Here is a 485-nt window from a genome sequence, read left to right on the forward strand (position 1 = left end):
TAGTGGTTTGATACTGGGTAATACATTTCATTTATATCGTCAGGTAGGCAGCAGCAGGATGCGGGAGAAGGGGAGGGGCCTGCATGCGTTCATGGGGTGGGGGGGTAATATACTAACAGACAGCGGGGGGTTTCAGTTGGTGTCTTTGTCTTCTCTTGTTGATTTATTTGAGGAGGGGGTTGCGTTTAGAATTAAAAAAGAAGGATTAAATAAATACAATAAAAAAAAAAATTACGCGAAGGTTGTGGTGATGCAGCAGCAGCAGCAGCAGCAGCAGCAGATGCAGCAGCAGCAGCAGCAGCAGCAGCAGCAGAGCAGTGAAAAAGATAAAGAAGAGGATGGGGATGAGGTTGTTCTTCTTACGCCAGAAGAGTCTATTGCTATGCAGGTATACACTGTCTCCTTTTTTGTCTCCTTTTTGTCTCCTTTTTGTCTCCTTTTTGTCTCCTTTTCTGTCTCCTTTTTGTCTCCTTTTTGTCTCCTTT

General features: G+C 44.3%; 1 protein-coding gene across 1 annotated transcript in view; it reads left to right on the forward strand.

Moving 5' to 3' along the window:
* Positions 1 to 108, forward strand: part of EMH_0019940 (uncharacterized protein) — a gene marked incomplete at both ends in the record, with an annotated part of 2,059 nt that extends 1,951 nt beyond the window's left edge. Inside the window, one exon of the mRNA XM_013501463.1 lies at positions 44 to 108. Coding sequence (XP_013356917.1) covers positions 44 to 108 — 65 coding nt within the window. The remainder of the gene's footprint in view (positions 1 to 43) is intronic.
* Positions 109 to 485: the final 377 nt, after the last annotated feature.

This window comes from Eimeria mitis, genomic scaffold, assembly GCF_000499745.2.
Source record: "Eimeria mitis Houghton genomic scaffold, Emh_scaff692, whole genome shotgun sequence".
NCBI lineage: Eukaryota > Apicomplexa > Conoidasida > Eucoccidiorida > Eimeriidae > Eimeria > Eimeria mitis.